The sequence below is a fragment of the Cavia porcellus genome, unplaced genomic scaffold (genome assembly GCF_034190915.1).
Source record: "Cavia porcellus strain 051 isolate PalLab524CR breed Dunkin Hartley unplaced genomic scaffold, mCavPor4.1 scaffold_2, whole genome shotgun sequence".
Classification (NCBI taxonomy): domain Eukaryota; kingdom Metazoa; phylum Chordata; class Mammalia; order Rodentia; family Caviidae; genus Cavia; species Cavia porcellus.
Genome location: NW_026947485.1, coordinates 118,724,831 through 118,744,423, shown reverse-complemented (window position 1 = coordinate 118,744,423; position 19,593 = coordinate 118,724,831). Strand labels below are relative to the sequence as shown.

Below are 19,593 nucleotides of genomic sequence, written 5' to 3'. Positions count from 1 at the left end.
CTCACCAACTCTTCTCACGCTCTGTGACGCAGACTCTGTAAGCCCTAGCTGCCCTGTGCAAATATGTCCCGTGCCCACAGAATACCCCACATCAGTCACACTGTATTGTCACATCCTGCTGGTGACTGTGAAGAGTGCAGGTTCCAGAAAATTGGCAGGAGCAGGGTTTCCAAACGCTGCTAAGTCAGGTCACTAGGAATGCAGAGTAGATACAGTAGAGCGTGACATCAAGAAACTTGCCTGAGCCAAAACGGAAAGAAACTGGAAACTGAACAGAATAGCACGCATTTGAAAGCATTGAAAAATTATATTTTGCTGTTCTTGATGGAGCATAAGGAAGAAAAATTAAAAATATGAAAGTTACAGGGACTTCAAAAGATGAGATTGTTAGGAGGAGCTGGCTTTAGAGACAAGCAGGAAGTTTGGTTTTCTGTTTCTACCTGGATGGACAAATGAAAACTTAAATCTGTAACCAACACACTGTTGAACTGGGAGAACTTGGTTTTGGTGTGCGAAGCAGGCCTGACTGTCCCGACAGGACAGTTTCATTGTCAGGAGAGCTGCTCACAGGAGTCAGATGCTGAATACCGAGGAACCCCAAGAGCTGGTGTGGCACCCACAGCTTGAGATCTACCATCTGGAACGTTTAAAGGGATCCCACCCGCTCAGCACCACCCCTTGCTGAGGTCTTTCATGGAGAAATAATGATTGTAAACAGGGAAGCTGGCCCAGAGGCGATCATAGAAAGCAGAAGTAACAGTAGCTTTAGGGTAACAGTTTCAGGTATTAGAGAGAAAGGGAAGCATGAGGGAGGCAGAGAGGTGCCTTAGTCACAAACCAGCTGAGAAAGAACTGCCCAAGTAAGCATGGAGGAATCAGGACATGGAACTGTGGGGATTAGATTGCTTGTTGTGGGTGTCGTGGAGAGGAGCAATCATTCCGATCTCTGTACCAGGGGTGCTGAATCCCTACCCCAAAACAGGACAGGGGGCCTGAAGTACTGGAAGACCACGGACTCTGTCCCGAAGCAGCTTCAGAGTGGTCTCAGTTGGAGGGCAGGAGCCGGGTGCTGAGACCAGCAGAGAGAGCACAGTCCAGGGGGCCAGGAATGGGTGATTTGGGAGGGCAAGTGCGTGTCTTTGAAGGACTGTGAAGCACAGTCCATCGATTGTGTATCAGGACTGATCCAAATCTAATGGACAACGATCACATAAAGACAGATGTAACCGTCGCTTGCAGTCAGACTCTCCAGGAGCTAAGACAAAGCCTCTGGAGCACCCATCCATTTACTGGGTTTCAAACAAAGAAAAAGGACAGCTGAGGTCCAGGTGAGAAGCCGAGCAGGACCTCAGGAAGCTTGGGTCAAAGTCTTCTCTAGGCCGTAAATCTTGGCAGTGGAGAGCACTGTCCGGAGTCTCGAGGTTGACAGTTCTACTGCCCGGAATCCTGTGAGTGAGATCCAGCAGCCCTCCTTGTCTTGTCTGTAGAGACTGCGGTCAGCAGCTCAACCCTCACACAGCTCGGTCCCTCTTGGTCAGCTCAAGGAGGTAAAGTTGTCCTCTGTCCCCACACGGAGGGAGCACAAAAGGCCCAAGAGCTCCATGCTCTCAGCAAAGTACTCCTTTCCACTGTTGGCTCTGGACCGAGCAGGGCTGGGCAGCCACAGCAGAGCCTTGGGGAACGGGGTCCCTACTTAGGGCAAAAGGACACAGGCAGAGAGTTACTCAACAGGAGAGCCTGCCCTTGGCACCGTCCTCCTTCCTGCCCGGGGATTTCGTGTTGCTGATTGTTTAATTGTGTGGCTGGCGATGGGTGGAGGGACAGCCTCACTGTGTCCCTGCTCTGCAGGCCTGGGATGGCTCCCTCTCTGGCTCCAGGTAGAGGGGACCAAAGGCTCTTTCAGAATGAGGCAGAAGTGTCTCGAGGCTGCACAAGGCCTTCCTCCCAGTGAGTGGATGACCTGGTGTGGAAAAAGGAAACCTTTGGATTTCACTTTCCTTGTCACTAGCCACACTCAAAGATTTATCTTTATTCTAGTTTGTCAGTTCTTAAATTATCACAGCGCTGTGGTGTTAATGCCCTCTAATCTCTGTGAATGAGCTTGTTGAAGAGCTTGATTTGGAGAGGAAAGGGAAATTTGTTGCCTGATTCTGAACTGTGGCCTGCACTTATATTTTATTTTATTTTGCCCTGCTGATTGGACTGGTACAAGGGAAAAGTGGAAGCATTCCCCACACAGCGTGAATGCAGTGAACTACTGTTTTTTAAATGTACACAGCGTAGAAGTTGTGTCTGTCAAGTCTAGTAATTTAAAATTTTCTGGTTTCTTGGCATTACCTTTGTAAGCATTTATCTTCCTATTTACAGAATAAGTCATTGGTATCCAGCAGTGTGTACAACTGACCTACAGCCAGTATAGCTTGAAGCTGTGACTGTCTAAATCCCTCTGTCTAAAATCATCATTTATTCTTGTAGAGTGAAGATAATATGCAGTTACTCAATTCTCTGTCACTATAACAGATGTTAATTCCTTATCTTTTACTGTCCTTTGTGATACATTTTGAGAGCTGATAAAGTCTGTCCGTGCCACCATATGAATCAAAATCCGTGTCTTGTCCTGTTCATGTTCTAGATCCCCTACTCCTCAGCCTCACCAGGGAATTACGTGGTAAGTGCATTCGGGTTTGCTTGCTCCTAAGAATTGATACTGTGTTTTATTGGAGTGGTGACATAGCTGTCCAGATGTTAAGAAGAGCACCAGTGGGTTGGCCAGGAAGTGAGCATTCTGGGTCATGTCTTCTGCCGTCCTCAGTATGTATGCTGATGTTCATGGGTGAAGCAGTTATCAATCTGGCCAGAATGCCCAGCGTTCCGCAGTTCACTGCGGTGTGTGTTTCGAAGCCGGCGCATTTCTCCGCAGACGATCAGGAGCAGGGAATCCCGGTTACAGCAAGGAAGCACCTGGATGTGGAGTTCTTCCGGAGAGTGAGGTGCCTCTCCGGCCCGCTCACTCCCCACGGGAGGGCCTAGGAGACATTAACCTCCTCCCAGCCCGAGGTGATTCTGGCCATTGGAAGGGTCTTTTAGTGTATCATTCTTACAAGTTGAGAACACTTATTTTTCTCATGATTATTTAATACATGCTGTTTTCCAGAAAGCCCTGTAGACCTGAAGTTAGATTAGCAAGCTTCATTTGCACTCCTGAACTCATGTTTACATACTAGGAATAAAGTGAAAATTCTGTCCCTTAAGAGTTAATTCAGTCACCAGCTGGGGTGTGTGAAAGGTTCTGAAATCCACTGCCTGAACTACCCAGGGGCCTCTGAGTGAACCCACATCCTCGAAGCACTGGCTGAATTTCAATTGTGCGCCCACAGTGAGGCCACACTGCATCTCCTCACTGACTAGTGGTCCAGAGGAAACAGCATCAGTGTAGTTTACAAAATGCCAAGCTCCCAGTTCTTATCTTTCGGTTCTTAAATACTTTTTGGTTTCCTTTAAGAACCAGGGATATGAAATGTAAGAAAATTGTGGTAAACAAAATCACAAGTACATATTAATTGTTTCTATTTTATGAATTTGTGAAGACTTTTAAGTCGGCTCTGCTTAACCTCATTCCACCTGTTGTGGTGAAGTTGTGAATAATAAATCAGTGTTTCAGAGCCTTTGGTTTTGGAAACCTGTCAAAAAAGTCTCAGCATAGTTAAGCTAAATTATGTTATGGGTAATGTTGAAATGATTGTGCCAAAAAAATAATTATGGAGAAAAGAGTTCCTTTATTTTAAAAAAGTTGGATTGCTATAGAGATAAGTCTAACTTGTATTCAGTTTTTTCTTTACATTACTTAATGAGATGCCTTATTTATCCTGACATTTTTTAATTATTTAGGGTCCCCCAGGAGGCGGAGGGCCACCAGGAACACCCATCATGCCTAGTCCAGCAGGTATTGTAATCCAACTGGCTGCACGAACATTTGATTAGGAGAATACAATCACAAAAAAGTTAGTAATATCCATTGTCTCACAATGGTTAAAAAAGTTGGGGAGAGGCAGCAGGAAAAAAGAAGTACAGTTTTTAAACAACTGTTTTTAGTTAAGTTTTTAGAAATTTCTATTGTGTGAGTAACAGGTTTACTCAGTGTGAAAACTGTTGACTTATGTGAATTGCCCAATAATTTACCCAATTTAAAGATTCCTTGAAACTAAGAAATGTCATTAAGTTAGCCAGTTTTTACGGAAGTAAAACATTAAATCCACAGATCTGTTTGGTTTAAAATAGCCAATCAGACCCACCACATCTATCACCTGAGATGCATGTAAATTCATCCTACATGTCTGTGAGAATCTGTTAATAAATTTACTATGTAGTAGGAAAAGTTTTTAAAATCTTCTAAAGTATATTCCAGTATATCCATAATCATTTCACATAATTATCTCCAGTAACTGTATCGTCTCTCCTTGAGACTGTAATGCAGACTCTGAAATGTGTTGGAGATTAATGATGGGAGCTCCCATTGGTGGTCATCCTGGAAAGCTCATTAGGTAACAGACCCAGGAAAGGGCTACTGCCCTGTGACTCTTACAACCCCAGTACTAACAGTGACTAGAGATACAGTTCAAGATGTGTGTGCACCGGTGCTCACTTATTCAACTCAATAGTGAAACAGTAGACACAATGTTCAATCGTAAGTCCAATTTTAGTGAAATTAATTTTTTGATATGATGTAATTAAAGTTATTATCAAAGAATTTTTAATGACATAGAAAAATAGATGCTGATGACCCCATGTATGTCCCAATTACGTTAGTGTATGTATATGTGTGTGTGTGTGTGTGTGTGTGTGTGTAACAGAAAAGTAAGAATAAAAAGAGAAATAGGCCGAAGCTGTCAGTGATAACTGCTGATTGATGAACCAGATGGTAAACCTTTATAAATAGAATAATTTTTTAGTTATGTTTTGCTGCTTAGTTCATGGCATCTTAACTGGGTTGTTGAAATCTAAGGCATATGAATGTTTTAAGTCTAATATCAGTAACATCAGTAAACAATAGCTTTTAAGTTTTGAAGTTTCTCATTGTAAAAAACAAATGTGATAATTACTTCACTCACACTTTGCACTATATTTACAATATTTTTGGTCTCTATCCTGAAAGCACCTTCATTAGAAGTGAAATGAGAGGTCACTGAAGTAGAACTGTATGATGCCCACACTTGCATTCTTAGGCTGGGAAGTTCATGTTGAATTTGTCAGGCAGCACTCATTAACCAACACTTCACTCCAGAGTGAAACTGTTTGGACAACCCTGGACTTTCAGGGTGTAAATGATCATATCACTTCCACCTTTGAAGTCAGAGATTGCCAGTATATCTTCCTAGTGTTTTTGTATAGTTTTTAATATTCATCTTTTATCATAGTTACCCCTCTAATAGTAAGCCAACACCCCAGCACCAAAAATTGGTGCAGAATATCCACTTTATTACAAAGATCTTCTGCATATAAGAAAGAATTCAGATATTTCCTAGGAAATACCACCTTAATCTCCTGACCTGTCTTGTTTTGTTTTGTTTTGTTTTTAAAATGAAACTATATTCTCCAGATGATCTTAAAAATGATAAATTTATCAATTTTACATGTTTGAAGTATATAGACCATTTTTCCTTTCACAAAAAATAAGACTATTTTCTACAGTTGAAAATCAACTTAAAGGTTTCATTTGTTTGGAAAGATGTCCTAGCCCTTCTGAAAGATACCTTTCCTTGCAGAGCGTTTACCCAGTTTGTTAAGTACAAAGAACGTTTTCTTTCCCTCTGAGTTTTGATAGTAGAGCTGTGTGTCAAAAGTGAACCCAACAAATAAAACCTTACCCATAACACAAGCTGAGCTCTGTTAGTGAGGAGCCCAGTGCACCCCAAGATGTCAGAACACAGAGCTGTAGGAGAGGTGACTCTCACAAGGGGCCTTAAATGAGTAGAATTCAGCAAGGGGATGCTGGGGAGAGGAGCTCGGAGGGAGAGGGCAGAGCACAGGGCTGGAAAGTGGGTACCAGGCAGGACACACGGGGAGCCTCGTGCCGAGAATGGAGAAGGGCAGGACAGTGACTGGGCAGGGCTGCAGCGTAGGGGCCATCTTTATCAGTACTGCTGCGCTGTCATCTAAAGACAAAAGCAATCCCGAGGGTTACAGAGCATGACATGGTACCAACTTGGAAAGAGGTGTGGGCACCGTAGGGTCACAGGTGGCTGACGTCCGCTATAGGGTCCCACAAAAGGAGCAGCAGTGATTGCCGTTCCCTCCCAGGCCAGGCCATCTGTCTCGAGTCAGTGCAGGGCACATCTTTTGAAATACATCTCTTTCCAAAAAACAGGTGTACTACTATGTTTCCTTAAGAAAAGTGCGTGATTGTAAGAAAATGAGCTATATTTCAAAATTGATATTTCCTCACTGTAAAGTAACCTTTCACTCAGAGTTTTACATCATAAAACCACATACTCAGAGACTTCACTAAAATTAGGTGATATCAAATGTGAACTTTATAAATACTAGAAAATGTTCCATATATTTGCATGGGTAATTTTACTGTAATGAATCAACAATAAAATGAGTAAAAAAATTATCCAAGTTCAGATGGTGACAAGACACTGGCTTTTACTTTCATTCCAGTGGAACTTGTTCTAATCTCTTTCATCTGGAATTAAACCAAGATATTCTACCAAAGCTTTTTTTTTCAGCCTGTTTTTAAAATTTCTGTACATGAAACCTAAGAAAATAGTGAAAACTGAAAAGCTACTGAATCTGGATTTTAAGAGATTTTAGTCCAGTATCTACATGTCATTGCTTGGAGAAGTGAAAAAAAAAAAAACCTCATGCTTTATCTAAAAAAGAAAAATTCACTATAATCTAAAAATATTTTCAAGTAATGTTCCTCAGATCTGATTTATCAAAGTGATGTTTTTCTTATACACCTGATTCATGGCCTCTGATGTTTTTCTTATACACCTGATTCACGGCCTCGCAGTGATAATTTGAGGGTCAGGAAATGACTGCAGTGTCGTATCCAGATTAGCATTGACTGTCGCAGGCGCTGCTGCTGGCAGCATCTGAGGGCATCCAGACCGTCTTTAGTTATTGTTTTTCGATGACTGGGCTGTAAATTATAAAGAAAGATATTAATGAAGTAATGTTGTGTTTCAGATTCAACCAACTCTGGAGACAACATGTATACTTTAATGAATGCAGTGCCTCCTGGACCTAACAGACCTAATGTAAGTACGCTTTTTAAATGCACTTGCAGACTTAAAACTCTGACTCCTTCCACTTCCTGGATATATAGTGTAAGCATTACATTTTATTACCCAGGAGTTTCCTGGAGATCAGAAAAATTGTTGATATGCTTAGGACTGCAAACAAATATGTATGAAAGATTTTCTATCAATATAATTTAAATATGAAACAACCTAATCAGTTACAAAATGTTAATCTTTCATCTTGTCCTATTTCAGTGCTTAAACATTAATATTATTTTTAAATGAAAAATTATGTAAAGTAATTTGTTTTGGCCAGGTTTTTGGCATAACTAAATTTTCTCCATTGTGAGTTTGTTTTTAATACTGTTAAACTTGAAAACAGATTGCTGGATATACTTGTTTTTACTTGGTTTATAAAACCTAGGGTTTAAATATGAAACTGAGGAAGTTCTTCAGGAAGAACTTGCATGTTTGTTATAAAGTATGTGGCTGTAATTGTTTCCCACAAAGGTTCCTAGGAAAGTAGTTACTTACCAGTACTAATGATGGAATAACTTAGAGAATCGAACTATAACTGTAACATAGTTATAATGCAATTTCAATAAACTCAATATAGCTATAAATGTGTGTAACTATGCAACACATATGCACACAGGGTAACTGAAACTGAAGGAAAGTGGGAAGATACACTTTCTATGTGCTAAACTGACCGAGTATATACCCTTAGAGTCTGAGAATCTTCTGATATACCCTGGGGCCAGATCAAAGGACCACGCCTGTAAACTCCCTGCTGTTGGGCTGTAGCTCCAGTTTCCCAGCCTCCATCCAAACTATGCTTTGATAAGAGCTAAATAATAACACAGAGTTCAAAGTTGTCCCCTTTGACTTGGCAGTAAGACATGCATATTCCAAGTAGTTTACTGAAAATTAACCCACACGCTTTTAGATACTCGGTTTTAGGCAGCAAAATTGTGGTTACTCCAGGAAAATGTGTAAAGCATATGAAGAACACATGCTGAAGGTGACAGAGGTCATCATGTCTCCACACACCCGTGGTGCTATGCAGGCTTGTCTCCTGAAGGCTAGGTTTTCCCCAAAGCCTTTATGGTTGGCAGCCATACCATCTGCACACACATGCACACACACATGCACGTGCAAACACACAAGTACACCATGGAGCATGGAAGAAATTCCTGTATAGGAGAACCTTGAAGAGCAAATGTTTTCAGTTGGTTACCTTCTCCTAAACATGCGATGATTACAGATAACTTGTCTTCAAACAGGGCTCTGGGTCTCCTCAGAAGTATTCTAAGGAAGGAAGGTGAAATCAGAGTGGGCAGGCCACTGGCTCCCACCTGACCCCTCCGCCACTCTGGCCCCTCTGTTCACAGTGATGTTGTACCAGGCTTCCAGTGTAAGGTTTCGTTTGCAGAGGAAGGAAAATTCCACTGCTTTGCAGAGCATTACACAAAACTGTAGACTTGACTGTGGTTAAGCTGACACAGTCCAGACTGCCAAGGTGAATTAGCACTGTTCAGCTGTCTGTAAGGAGCTGCGTGTGTTTAACCTGTATGGTGAAGTGGTTTATTATGTGCATCTGAACAAAGGTAGATTGCACGCTAAGAGAAATGTTGATGTTAGCCTGTGACACTGAGTATTCTTCCCAATAATCCAGGACCTCAGCAGCTTCTCAGAGCTACTCATGTTTGTATAGAAAAATTGCCAGAGTCAGAGGAGAGGCAGCTCACCCTCTCGTTTGCATTGGAATGTATGCTTTCTGGTGGGGGATATCTTAACAAGAAAAATTCGGACATAAGTGAAGTTGAACCTGAGTAGGGTGAACACGAAGAGGATGAGGTGGAAGAATGGGCAGTCCAGCTAGAGAATCCAAAGGGTGAAGAAAGATCAAGTAAATACTGCTGTTGGAAAATGAAAATGAGTTGCAATATCAAGATGGATACTCTTAACACTGAGGTAAAATTGTTCTCAGCATGATCTTCACGGTCGTTTTCTTCATTTCTACCATAGTTCCCAATGGGTCCCGGGTCAGACGGTCCCATGGGTGGATTAGGAGGAATGGAGTCGCATCACATGAATGGCTCTCTAGGTAAGGATTTTAAACTTGAGGGACAGAATGAATGAAAAACAAGATCCTTAATTCTGCATATGGGTGTTACGGTGTGCACAGTTCCTTTGTCTCCAGCTGTGTCAGCTTCTGCCTCAGAACATTTCATCTATAGCGCATTGGCCATGCTCACTAGACATGTGAAAAGTGCTCTTCCTCATCTGTAGGCACAGGAACTTAGGGACCCCGTCCCAGTCTAAGTGTCCTGGGGATGAGGAGATGCTGCCACTCTGTGCTGCTGTCATACGTGCTTCCGCAGAGCACCTCGGGGTCTTCCCAGCTGGCTTCTTTATCTCCAGCAGTCTGCAGACACAGTCTGGGAGGACTTCAGTTCTCTGCATGGGTTCCTCAGTGTTAGTGACCTTATTCTGGATTATCTGAGCTTTTCCCCTAGGAGACAGCGCTGCTTACACCCCCTTCATGATAGAACTGATCTAAGTGTGTCCTGAGATGTGAAAAGCCATTCATGATGGCTTCTCACAAGGAAGCAAAGTACCCACAAAGTAAATAAGGGCCTTGGAATAGTGACATAGAGTAGGTCACCATGCACATTACCGTGGTGCTCCAGCCTGTGAACGTAATTTGTTCCCTGATTTTGGAAGAGGTGTGCACATTTGTGTTTGTGTTTGTGTGGGAAAGATGGCTGTGATCATGCTTGTCACAAGAGCAAAAATTTGCCACATCCTTCTGTTTGTGAAGCAAACTTTTTTTATTTTTTTATTTTTTTAGGCAGAACAAATGCCGGTCTGAATGAAAGTATTATCTTGTTTGTACATGTTTATGTGATGTGATCAGAAACTAATTTAAAAGTTGACAGGATAAAAAGCCCTTTAGGATCATTTACGTAACTTGAACAAACTATGCTTATGAACAATTCAGGTTACAAATAGATTTCAGGCCCCATCCAAGGCCAGGAAATGCTTCCAGCTGATATTTTGTAAATATATATAACTTTGATAATCTAGAATTTATTTGCAAACACTGGCAGCACAGTGATAGTCTCCTTTGCTTCTAAGGGGCCATCGTTGGTTTGCCTGAATTTCCAAGTGCTGTTTTGTTGTTGTTGTTGACCTGCGCACCCTGCAGCAGCCACTAGTCAAATTGCAAGGCCGGTCCTCCCATGGACATGGCAGGCTGGCGGGCCATCAGGGGCCTCCGAGAGATGGGTTCCACCCTCACATGCTTCCAAACCATTCGCCGTCCAGGCCTTTCACTTGTAAAATTAGTCACAGAAAGATGACATCTTGATGTCGTCGAAGGCTTTCCATTGGTTTATTCAGCAGAATGGGATTTCAGAAGAGTTTCAGGAACACTTGGCCCCTGGCTCGTGCAGTCTGTGCCAAACACTGCCATACACATTTACACAAGGGCCTGGGTCCATGTACGCGGTCAACAAGCAGCGCTTTGTTTACAGATTAATCGCGTTAAGCACTGACTTTGTTTGCAGTGTTGTTTAAATGCTGTCCTGTAAAAATACAATTTTTCAAAGGAAAATTGTTGAAAATAAAATAGTTTAAAACAAAGTGATATTGTTGCAAATTATCATTTGTTATTTAATATATGGGTCAATTTCTTATGAGAAAAAAATATTGATTGTTCATTTTTCCCAAGAATCAAATGCAATATTATATCTTGAGACATTTTTAGTTTTTACTATGAATATTTATTGCTGTCAGTTTTTTAATGTTCTTAAGAATACTTTGTGTTTGTTCTTATACTAGATTATGGTTCCAAATATTGTCATATATTGCTACAAATGAAGTATTCCATTTTATAATTTCTAAAAATCTGTGTAGATACCAATATCTTTATAAATTACATGCACACTTTTAAATTTTAGTTGAATAAGGTGCATAAATGATCTCTGATGTTCCAATTCATGGCCCTGTGGTGACAGTGGTTAAGCAGGAATCCCTTTCATTTGCTGTCTAATATGGCTGTATTCAGGCGTATTTTCTAAATGATAACCTTACCTAGTAAACTACTCTCTTGTTGTGTTTTTTTAGGCTCAGGAGATATGGACAGTATTTCCAAGGTGAGTACTGCATATTCTCTGTTTCACTTTTTTATCTGTGTTTTTTTCTACATGGAACTGTCACCAAGATTATCTGACTGTATAACTTCATGAATGTTCTTCTAGTATAGAAGATTGAAAGGAGATTAACTGGCAGTTTAAAATGTTAATCTCTGTGATCTTTAGGAAATTGAAGAATGTCTTTTAAGAATGTCCCTAATTCTGCTAAGATTCCCATACTGGAATATCATGATTATTGGCACCCAAGCAGTAACCAGTCTGATCACATTGTGATATTACTTACTTGCAAATTAAATGATTAGAGTTTAGATAAGCTTTTGAAAATGTAAAGATGTCTAAAACAGGTGAGAAGCAGTAACATTGAAAAAGTGGTTGTATAGTTGTTAAGGGCATTGGATTTATACATTCATTTGGTCTTATAAACCTTCACTTAACAGTGTTGATATATGAAATCAATATTCTTATTCCCAAAACAGTAAGAAAGTAATTAGAGAAAAATTATCTTAATATAAATAGAAATGTATATATCTGTATTTTTCTTCTTTCAATAATGTAAGTATCTAGAATTAATCCTTTGCCAAAATCTTGTAATTTTTTTGGATGAACAATACCTAAATATTTGTTAGGTCATGATGAATTTAAAATAGCTGAGTCCAATATATTTAGAATGCTTAATAAGAACTCATTGTTAGCTGGCACTAGAATGATTCTCTTAGACATCTGCCTTGTATCAGTAGAGAGTTCATTAAAGCATGACTTTGCTTTTAATTTTATTTCTAATTTATAGTCGCACATAATGTATAAAATTCCTGATGCCAAGGAAAATAAAGCAAGATTCACTGAGCTATAAAACAGTTTAAATTAAGACGAGCCTGTAAAACACGTTCTAGCTGTAACTCTGACACTTTGCCTGCACTGGCTGCCTGGCCCCACAGGTTCTGCAGGCATTTTGGGTGTTTGTTTTAGTAGCAACTAGAAAAGTTTGCTTTTCCTAAAAGTGTTTTATACAAATGTTGTTATGGATACTGGTGTGTCTCTGTGAGAAACGGTAGGCACGAAACCTGCTTTGGAAATGAGGTTCCCGCACATCTCTCTGGAAAGCGCCGGCCCTCATGGGTGTCCCAGCAGCCAGCTCTGCTCACCAGTGACAGCCCTGGCCTCCCCTCTGAGCGCTGAGCAGGCTATCCGCATCAGGAGGGGACTCGGCCCATGGTGCCTTAGGTCCTCTTCCTAGCCCTTCCCCTAAGCACCCTAGCAATAGATAGATACAAGCAAAAGACTGCACGGCAAGTATTTTGCAGTTCATAAAGCACTTCACAGTGTCTAAGTAGACTTAGCACAAACTAAGTGGGGTCTGTGATCTACCTCCATTTCTGTTCCCACTCCTCTTCCTGGGCATAGGACTCAGCACTGCTCCAGCCACTGCGAGGCACTGTCCTGCCCAGGGACCTCTGACTTACTCTTCACGTACCCATGGGCCTCCCCTGTGCACTCCTGCATGGCATCGCCCTGTGCACTATGAGGAGATGTGGAGCCTTAGATGCATGCATATGTGGTCTCCGTGGTAGACAGGAATGTACTGGGGCACTGTGGCGGGCTTTGAAAATCAAAGTTGGGTGAGATGGGGCCTGTGTCCTCAAAGTACAGAGTAACTGAGTGACCAGAGAAACTGTTACAAACCCAAGTGGGTATTCACATGAGGGTGAGAATTTTTCTGGCTTAGAGAGCTTCTAGAGACTGGATGAGCTACATCCTCGGGCCCTTTTTACTGTATTTTGCACCAGGATCTCACCAAGTTGCCCAGACTGCCCTCGCATTCACAAACCTTTCTGCCTTGGCCTCAGCTGCATATGCTGCGTGCCTGGCCTTGTCCCTTCTAAACATTGCATAGCTTCAATTCTTTTTTTGCTTTCTTCAGTATATTTTCCAACTATATCTAAAATAAATAAGGACTCGGAGTGAGAGATGCTGGTCCTATTCTCACAGGTGGTGGGAGATGCACCTCTCTCCTGGGTGTGGTGTCCTTGGCCGTGACACGGAGCTGTGGTTTGCACCCTGCTTCGTGCAGCTCCTGAGGACCCACGTGACTGTGTGCCCCGGCTGCCAGCACTGCACATGCTGCCTGCAGCTCTTCACATGGGGTCTGCAGTTATGGCCAGAGACAGCTCCCAGGCAGCCCGCAGTAAAGAACTCCGCGGTCGCTTCCTGTTGCAAGGCAATGTGAAGTTCCCATCATCCTTTCTTCAGCTAAAAAGCCACCATTTCACCAGTGCACGCAGTTACCTCAGGAATTAGGGGCAGGGAGGAGCAGGTGACTGTGTCTGAGCAGAAAGGGCCCAGTGGAAGTCTGTATTAAGCTCTAACACATGGGTATCTTTCAGTTAGAAGGCAAGATGTGATCGGAGCATGTTTAGTAAATGACTCCAGCCTTTGGGACCTGCAGCTTCCTGACCTAAGAACCTAGGTTCCCATGAGGACCTCACAAGGGAACTAAGGACAGCCATGTCTGTGTCCTCCCAGTGTGGTGGCCAAATCCCTGCTCAGCCCAGCGGTGCCCCGAGGAAGGTGGCTGGCAGTAGAGTCCACAGGACACCCTGTGAAGCTTAGAATTGTGAAAAATCAATTCAAAGTAGATCTCCCAGGCTCACAGCATGGACATTTCTTTAACTATAACAGAGCCAATGTTGCTCCTTGCTTTCTTAACTTGAAATTTTAAAAATTTGCAATTTAAAGATCTTGAAAAGGTTTGGAACATTCTTTAAGAATAGAGGAAGAGACAGCCTACAAATTAGGAGAAGATATGAAAACATGCTTACAGGATAGATTGGAGACTGCAGCCTCGAAGAGGAAAGCACGGCAGCACGAGGCAGCTACCCAAGCTGCCTGGCTGTGACCTCAAAGATCACCGGTGGATGGCCCTGCAGTGCCACAAGCTCCCAGTGCAAAGGGTGATGGGGATGTAGCGCTTCCCTTGGGGACAGCACCCGTAAAATCCTAACTACACTTTATTCTTTTTTTGTTTTGTTTGCTTTTTGTACCAGAAATCAAACTCAGGGCTTTATATTTGCCAGGCAGATGCTTATGTGCTGAGCTACATCCCCAGCTCCAAACTACATTTCAGATTCCTAGAGTACAGAATGAAGCACACATCCACTGAAATCCCAAGTACAGTTCATGTGACCAGTGCCGCTAAGCGCCATCTTTGGCTGTATTCTTTTGGGATCCTTTTCCCCCTCCTATGTTAAGCAGCGCACTGCGTTTCTGACTACCCAGGTTCCTTGTGCCTGGTGGACAGTGCTAGGGAGGGACCCTGCGCACAGGCCACTGTATACAGCATTGCTCCCCTGCTTTGGGCGGTCCCTGAGACTGTCCTCATGGCTCATCAGGGCCTAGTGCCGCATGCCTGCCCACGAGGACCTCAGACAGCACCGGGCTGAGACGCCTCGTTCTGAGGCCCTGTGGTTGCAGTTACATCTTGCAGGGGGTGCTTCAAGTGAAAGCCAGATCAAACCAAAACGTTTGTCTTTGTCTCGTCTAGCTTTTCAAATCTGAGCCAGGGAACTGGATAGGAACGGGCTGCAGAGGTCTGACACTTTAGTTCTGCTGTTCTCTTTCAGTCTTCCTCATAGCACCCTTCTGTGCACCCCCTTCCTTTGCACCCCACCTTGGGCCCCCATGCTAGGAAGAGTGTGCATGGGAAACAAGTAAGCATAGTACTGGAAGGACTCTGGAAATCTTTAACTGTGGAAAGTGTAATATTGCTTGCAAATGCTAAGTAATTTGAAGTCAACGCTTTGAGTGGACAGATTTAAAGTCAGCTGAACTTTCCAGACTCTCAGTGAAGAAATGACACGTGGCAGGGCTGGGAGAGACGCAAAGCAACTGGGGGCTGACACAGTGAGCACCTCAGCCCCTCGACAGCCTGGAGCCGCAGGGCATGAGAACAGAGCGTGTATTTCCTGCACGTACCAGGCAGTGTGGAAGAGGGTCCACTCTGAGTGCATGCTCAAATTTTCATGCACGCTGGTCACCTCACTTTCACCTCAACACTACGAGAAATCTGCCTTTACTAGAAAGATGGGTAGGGTCAACCTTACAGTGTTTTTAGAAGACTGGTTTCCTTTGGGAGCTAAGTTGCCATCATGATTACAGTTTTCAAAGCACATTTTATTATTTAATCCCAGCATGAATTCTGAAATAGTGGGTTTAGTTAAATTTGACTCACATGTTCAAGTAAGTCAGTTAACCAATATTGATTTCAAAGTATAGTTGCTTTTCTGTACACTTGGGTAACTTTTCAGAGAAAGAGAAGAGAGGACAGAGGGACAGAGAGACAGCGACTCCTCACTGTCCTGCAGGGTGTGGCTCCATGCCCCACTGCTGGCACATGGGCTCCCTCGGGCTGCCAAGGCTCTGCCCTCCCATCGTCCTCCCTAAAGTCCCCGGAAAAACACAGAGCCCTGCACCCTCACTCCTCGTCTGCCTGTCTCGGCTTCACTCTCCCACTGGAGCCTCCAAGAGCACGCGGCCTCCTGGGAGTCACTCATTCACAAAGTGTTAATGTTTACAGCACAACCTGTTTTAGTTAAATCAAAATCCTGCAGTATATTTCTTTTAGAGAAATCTAAAAACTTAATCCAAAATACACTCTAAAGGGGCCAGAGGTTTAGCTTAGTGACACAGCACCTGCCTAACAAGCATAAGGTCCTAAGTTCAATTCCCAGTACCCCCAAAAAAATAAAAGCCTAGTCTTTAATCCTTCTGAGACCACTTCTTTTTTTTTTTTTTTGGTATCAGGGCTCAAACTTCCAGCCTTGTGCCCACCAGGCAGGTGCTCACCCCACTGAGCTAAACCCCTAGTCCCCATCTTCCTTTTGCAATAAAAAAAATGCTTGCCCCAAAGGGTTTGTTTCCTGCAGCAGATAAACTGCACCTCAGAAGCCTCCCCCTGACCCCTAACACTGTGGCACCGTGTGACCCACTTGCGTGCCAGCGCCCCTCGGTTTCCTGTGCACACTGGCGTGGCCGGATGAGGCTGCAGCGTTTAGATGGTCACAAAGCCCTGCCCGCTGACCCCGTGTTTGATCGGGCTGCTTCTAGCGGCCACTCAGGGAGGAAAGTTTCAAAGTAAACCTACTTTCAAACTAGGGATGGCCACAGCCTCTGATGGAGCTTACCCTGCAGCCTCCTGCTGTAAAAGCACATGCTGAGTTCTGGTCCCGAAGTGTCTCCTCTGAACTTCATCACCACCTTCCTTTCCTCCTCAGGGTTCATATTAAAGCACACTCAGGTGAAGTAGTATAGCCTGTAAAATGCACATAGGATTAAAGGGAGATGGTTATGAAAGTGGTGACCTTTCCAGTTTTGATTAGTGAAATTATCTAGGGAGGACCGTCTGGCTGCCTGCGCTGTGGCAAAGTGCTCTGCATCAGAGCCGTGCTGGGAACATTTTCAAACTCTCAGGAGTGCTGTACTATAAGCTGGGGAGGGGAGGGGGTCAATATTTATTTATTCTGAAACTAGGAAAATATTTGTGGTAGGTTATTTGAGGAATTTTTTGTGTGTGATTTTAATTTTCCCTGGGGAAAGCGTTAGTACCTGGCAAGCTGCAGAGCGAGCCAAGATACATGGCGGGGCCTATGTGAGTGCTGTAAGTCTGCACACTCTCTTGGGTCCAAAGTCTGAAACAGCGGTGGCGGGGCAGGGAAACTAAACCTTCACCAACGCCTTGCTTTCCAACTGTTGTTTGCAGAACTCTCCGAATAATATGAGCCTGAGCAATCAGCCCGGCACCCCGAGGGATGACAGCGAGATGGGGGGGAACTTCTTAAACCCTTTTCAGAGTGAGAGCGTAAGTATTTCCTCAGCTGTGTTCTGTCTGCATTTCATTTCTGAAGAACTTCTATGTGAATAAATGCATAAGACCGTTGTCACTGCTATGTATCTAGGGTTCAAAGGGATGATCTTTTAAATTAGAAGACACTTTAAGGGGAATGTCTTTGAAAAAAATTAAAATACCCTTTCTCTAGAGTACACCTGTGCTCACAGTTATAAATCAGTAATAATAGTTTCTGCCTGGCAAGCATCCCCCACCGAGGATGTGATGGAAACAGGTCGCCTAGCTGATCCTTCCACTACGTCACTGTGTCCCTGCACGTCACCTGTCCTCCCGAAGCACGATAGCGCTAGCCCGCTGGCATGCAGGAGGTCACCCAGCTGAGATGGGGCCTGTGCCAAGCCAAAGGAGTCACTTCCCATAATTCTGTAGAAATGGGCAGGGCCAGAAGTGAAGCAGAGAAAGAAATTCACTCACTCAGCCAACAGCCCAGAGTGCGCATCTTGTGCCTTGGGTATGGTGAGTGCTAGAAGGGCCAGGAGATGAGCGGAAAGCAATGATTTTTAAGCTGCTGTTTTACACCAGAACACTTGGGAGATTTTTGAAAGTACCCCTCCCAAACATGAGCCATGGTTTCTTTTACTTCTTGGTCACAGCTTGCAGCCTCTGAGGTATGTGACCCTTCCTGCCTTGACATTTTATCTCTGTTAAACTTGGGGAAGACTTTGCACTTTAGTTTACTAGCAGGGTATATGCAAGTAGGGAAGACAAAGAAAATGTATAGTCATTTGATAAATCAAGAGCTTAGCTGTCAGTGATGAGGAAATAGGAAGAACACAAGAAACTCCGTAGTTTAAGGATGCTCACAATACAGGAATTGTGCTTTGAGTCGTGATTCTTTCATGGTTTCACTGCAAGACTGGATGGGTTAGTCATTTTCCTGTATGTACTTCATCTAATTAGAGATGTTCATTTCCATTTCTGCAATTTTCCAGCAGCAACATTGTATAATATCCAATGAGTATAAGATAAATCAATTCAGTTCAGCATTTACTGAGCCTGCTGAAGCCAAAGCAGCAGGTTAAGGCCAAGGTTTTTTAAGGTAAACATAACACATACCTGTCCTGAAAGCGTGTAGCCCAGAAAGAAAGACAGGCGCTCACATAACTAACAAAACCACTTTTCAGAATGGAAATGCTGTGCCACTCCATATACAGTAGCTAAGAAAGGAAATCAGACACTTCCGGAAGATGACAGCGGTAAGCAGCAGAGACCCCGTTCAGATGCTAGACTAAGCGTCATGAGGAAGACTAGAAGGAAGGAGGTGGGTCCCCCGGCCCCAGGAAGAATCCAAAGTATGAACTAAAGCCCACAAAGAGAGTGAAAAGAAAAACTTCAATGAAGGCAGTGGTACCTTCGCCCTGAGCTGGGACTCACCAGGTGAGAGGAGCTGTTGGCGCCTGCGGACACACGGTCATAGTGACCCCAGAGGCCTCTGCAGAGGGCCACGGCAGTAGAGAGGAGCAGCGGACGTGGAGGACTGCGCTGGCTGGCCGTGCTGATCCTGGGATTCCATGACTGAGATTAACTAAGGGTCACAGAAATACAAGAACCAGGGACCGGGCCAAATGAGCAATAGTTTCTCATCTCTAAGAAACTGAAGAGGTTGGATCTTCCAACAGGCTCAAAACCCAAAACTCAGCTACACCTGGGAGATACCTCAGAGAAGTAGTCATCACCTAAGTGTCCTAACACCACCAATAAAGCAGCCCATCATAGGCAACCTACAAACATCACCTCAGGAATTAAACTAAAAAGAGAGAGAAAATAAAATGAGAAGGCGCTCAAGCAAAATGCAGCCCCAGACATCCAGTGTGCCAACCGCAGATCCAAGGGGCAAAGAGGTGGGACAATCCAAACCCCCACCAGGCCTCTCCGAAGTGGAAACAACAAGGCCATGCAATGAGACTCTGGAAGAAATGAAATCAGAAGTAATCTCTCAGATAGCTACAGAAATTACCAAAGTACACACCATGCTTAGCAATGATAGAGCAAACACAGACAAGAAAAACAAGCTTAAGAAAATTATAGAACATCAGCACAGGAAAGATAGAGTCCATAAAGCAGATTCAAGCATATATCCAGGAGAATAAAAACTCCATTGAAAGTATTCAGAGCACATTAGGCCAATGTGAAGACAGGATCTCAGACACTGAAGACAGGCCAACAGTTAGGGACTTGGAAAAGAAGGATTTCTCAAAAATAGCAAGGGACCATGAGAAATCAACTCAACTGCTGCTAGATGAGACAAAGAAGAATAACTTAAAAGTTAATTGGAGTCAGTGAACAAGCA

At 43.4% G+C, this 19,593-nt stretch overlaps 1 protein-coding gene across 5 annotated transcripts in view; it reads left to right on the top strand.

Moving 5' to 3' along the window:
• The window catches only part of Ssbp2 (single stranded DNA binding protein 2), a 250,693-nt gene that overhangs the window by 225,917 nt on the left and 5,183 nt on the right, over positions 1–19,593 (top strand). For all 5 annotated transcript variants that reach the window (XM_063245283.1, XM_063245282.1, XM_063245284.1 and 2 more), the window contains 6 exons: positions 2,633–2,668; positions 3,889–3,943; positions 7,192–7,262; positions 9,273–9,351; positions 11,376–11,404; positions 17,157–17,255. In XM_063245283.1, the coding sequence (XP_063101353.1) occupies positions 2,633–2,668; positions 3,889–3,943; positions 7,192–7,262; positions 9,273–9,351; positions 11,376–11,404; positions 17,157–17,255 (369 nt within the window). The remainder of the gene's footprint in view (positions 1–2,632; positions 2,669–3,888; positions 3,944–7,191; positions 7,263–9,272; positions 9,352–11,375; positions 11,405–17,156; positions 17,256–19,593) is intronic.